The sequence below is a fragment of the Thermobia domestica genome, unplaced genomic scaffold, assembly GCF_964235325.1.
Source record: "Thermobia domestica unplaced genomic scaffold, izTheDome1.hap1.1 HAP1_SCAFFOLD_2122, whole genome shotgun sequence".
Lineage (NCBI taxonomy): Eukaryota > Metazoa > Arthropoda > Insecta > Zygentoma > Lepismatidae > Thermobia > Thermobia domestica.
The window spans coordinates 7,821-11,105 of record NW_027657824.1 but is presented as its reverse complement, the minus strand read 5'-3'; the positions used below and the strand labels follow the sequence as shown (position 1 = coordinate 11,105).

Genomic DNA, 3,285 nt, shown 5'->3' with positions numbered 1-3,285 from the left:
TCAACGAGGCATCAGCGCCTGTATCGAGGAGAGTTTTAACTGGAATGTCATTAACTGTTGTTTCTATGTACGCAGAATAATTTCGATCGTAAGCGGTGACGAGTTCTCTTTCATCATTATCCTCCTCTACATCACTTCGACCGTCACTATCTAGAATATCGTCATTTGCAAATGTATAATTCCTAACACGGATGATATTTGGGGAGTTTATAAACGAATCACCTTCGATGGACGCGACCCCTTCGTGCCCATCGGATCTTAGTTTCCCTGCTGACCGTGATCGGACGTATGCCCACCATCTCTCTCGGGCGTGCGTTCTCGCCAATTCCGCCGTTCGTTATTTGACTGGAAATTGAAACTAGGTCTACTATTTCCATTATTACTATTGTTTCCCCTTCTCCAATTGAAGCGATTCCCAAAGTCACGAGAGTTATTGTTACTGCGTGGTGACCTAGTGTTCTGATTAAATCGTTCATTCCTCCCGCGCGCATCACTCGTGAATTGCTGTTCGCGCCTATTCTCTCGCTCGTTTCTTCTAAAATTGCTTTGTTCAGAATTTCTACCGTTCCGTGGATGATTATTGGTATTATTAGGCCTCTCTATAGTCGGTCTGCTATACTGTACCCGAACCGCCTGGTACTGCTTATTACGATTCTCATAACTGTTAACTTCGCGCTTAAAACCCTTTTCGTTTGGCAAACGTAAAGATTCAAGACGTTTGACACTAGCAATAAATTGCGCAAAATCTGTGCATGGATAAAACGCAAACATTTCTCGATATTTGTATGGCAACGTAGGTACAATACTAGCTAATATCTTCGCTGGAGTGCTTTCGGGATTCAAATCACTTAATGCACGATATTGAGTGGTTGCAAACTCCAAAACTGAACCGTGTACTCTTGGATCAAAGGAAGTATTCCGCAACGCGGTCAGCCTGCTTACTACAATTGCTTCTGATTCAAATGCGTTAACTAAAGCATTGCTAAATTCCTCAAAAGTGGTGAACAAATGTTGGCGTGTTCGAAACCACTCCAAACATGGATTCTGCAGTAAACTTGGTAGTACCGGCAACACTGCATCTTCGTGTACGTTCAATAAGTCCAACTTATGTTGCAAATCACGTAAATATGAGCGCGCAGTTTCCTTATCTGGCATCCCACTATATGTCGGTAGGTCTCGTATTTCTTGAATTGTAATACGGCGTCGAGGTTTACTAGTTTTCACGAAAAATGGATTATTCTTCCCCTTACTATTCGAGTGATCGGATTCATAACCTTCACTACCACTATCGTACTCGCTATTTTCGTAAGTTTCTCGTGAGGAAGGGTGAGGTTCGCGACTAAACTGATTACTCCGTAAATTATTCAACTCTTGCTCTAACTTCAAAACGCGATCATTCACCTCTCGATTCACTTCCGCTTTTACAACTGTTCGCGCGGGGATATTCTGTACTTGGTCTATGACTTGTTGAATAGATTGAATGGTGTGAGACTCTAGTTTATTTACCCTTGCAGTAACGTGCGTAATTTTCTCTTTATTTTCAGCAGCTACTTTCTTAATTTCTAACATGTCATCCCGTATTTCGTTTATTTCGCCGCGCTGTTCTCGCAAACTAAACATCGCTTCCCGCACAAATGTACCGTGGGTGTCAATGGTTGCTTGAAAATTGGTTACGCGCTCTTCTACCTGAGCATGATACCGGTTTGTATTAAGTTCTAATAACACCTGCCTATCTTTTGCTTCCTGAAACCTCTCTTGGTTGCTTACGCGATCTTGTGCTATCTCGGCCCTACAATTGTCAATCTGTGCCTGTACGGATTCGTAATTTGATCTACACTCATTTTTATATTCCTCTATTTTCTCCTCCATGGCCTGAATACGCGTAGTAATTTGGACAATGGCATTATTAGTTTGTAAAACATCCTTACCAACTTGTTCTAATTTACTTTCTAAGTTTTCCTTCAAACTAGCAACGTTTTCTGCCTGCTCGTGCTTTAAACTAACAATATCTTCCTTCAAACTAGCAACACTTTCTACCTGTTCCTTTTTCAAACCCTCAATTGTATCGTTAATCTGTGCGGACTGCTTTTCAAACAAAGCTTGGAGCATGTTCTTTAATTCCTCAGACTCTGACATTTTGTACAAGTTCAATAATCAGTAACTAAAGAAAGCTAATAATTTCTCTAATTCAAGCTAAAAATGCACTCTATTGGTTGCTAATGATTTCTCTAAAGGAACACAAACATAATGAAACACACAATCAACAACAGTTATTAAAAGTGAAACACAATTAGCAATGCACAAATTGGTCGCGGATATTGCTTTTATACTTATTGATACCAGTGCAAGGTAAAAATACACAAGGTCACTGTATTGTGAATCTGTTCCGAGCTGGTTGCTGGATCAAGTAACTGTATCTTCCCGGGTCAGTTGCGGCACCAATTAAATATACTATCGCCTTGGTGAAAGGGGGATCGTACAAGCTTATTTACGTCTCTCGTTTACACTAATTTTGAACTAGAAATTTTCCCAATCATCCCTTCCACCGGGAAGTATACGCATGCTTTGCCAACTTTCCCCTGAGCTTGGGAAACACTCAAGCGGAAAAGTTGGTGGCAACGTGTTTGGTTGCGTCCGAACTATCCAACTATAAAAATTAATAAATGAAAGTATCGACTTAACTTTTCTTATCTAACTGGAAGTTTGGCGCGAGGGATAGTTCACTACATAAATATAATTAAAATCATGTACATTCCGCAACCTATTCTCGCGTTTTTACAAAAAAAAAAAAAAGTCATATAAAATAAATAAATAAAATAAAAATGTAAAAATAAAAAAAATAAAATAATGATGATGATACTGATATTGTGTTTCTGTATGACGTTCACTTTCCTTAAGACTATGATTGCGTGAATGTGTCACTGATTGCTGAACGCGAACCCACCGGGCCCAGACGGGCAAGCTGTCAACACTCACTGACCCATCCACTACACCAATCATCTCCGGAAAGTAGAACTCAAATCGTCCCAAAATGTGAAGATTTCTAAGCCTCCCTCATTCTCACTCGCAGTCCAGCATCCCGATCCGCAGGTCATAGCCTGCATCCCATCAAGAGATAAGGTTACAAACCACAACCCGACAGAACAAGACACTGACCCAAGAGTGAAACTGACGGTGAATGCTTCGAAAATCTAAATGTTTGTGTTTACTAACCCAGATAAAAAAAAAAAAATTCTCGAATCAAATCTAAATCGCGCAACGGGATGGAATTTCGGAAAAAAAAAT

General features: G+C 40.2%; 1 protein-coding gene across 1 annotated transcript; it reads right to left on the bottom strand.

The window, feature by feature from the left end:
- Nucleotides 1-258: 258 nt before the first annotated feature.
- LOC145678228 (uncharacterized) lies at nucleotides 259-2,766 on the bottom strand. Its single transcript, XM_081748274.1, has one exon. The coding sequence runs from the start codon at nucleotides 2,134-2,136 to the stop codon at nucleotides 259-261; it is 1,878 nt and encodes a 625-aa protein (XP_081604400.1). The 5' UTR covers nucleotides 2,137-2,766.
- Between the last annotated feature and the right edge of the window lie 519 nt (nucleotides 2,767-3,285).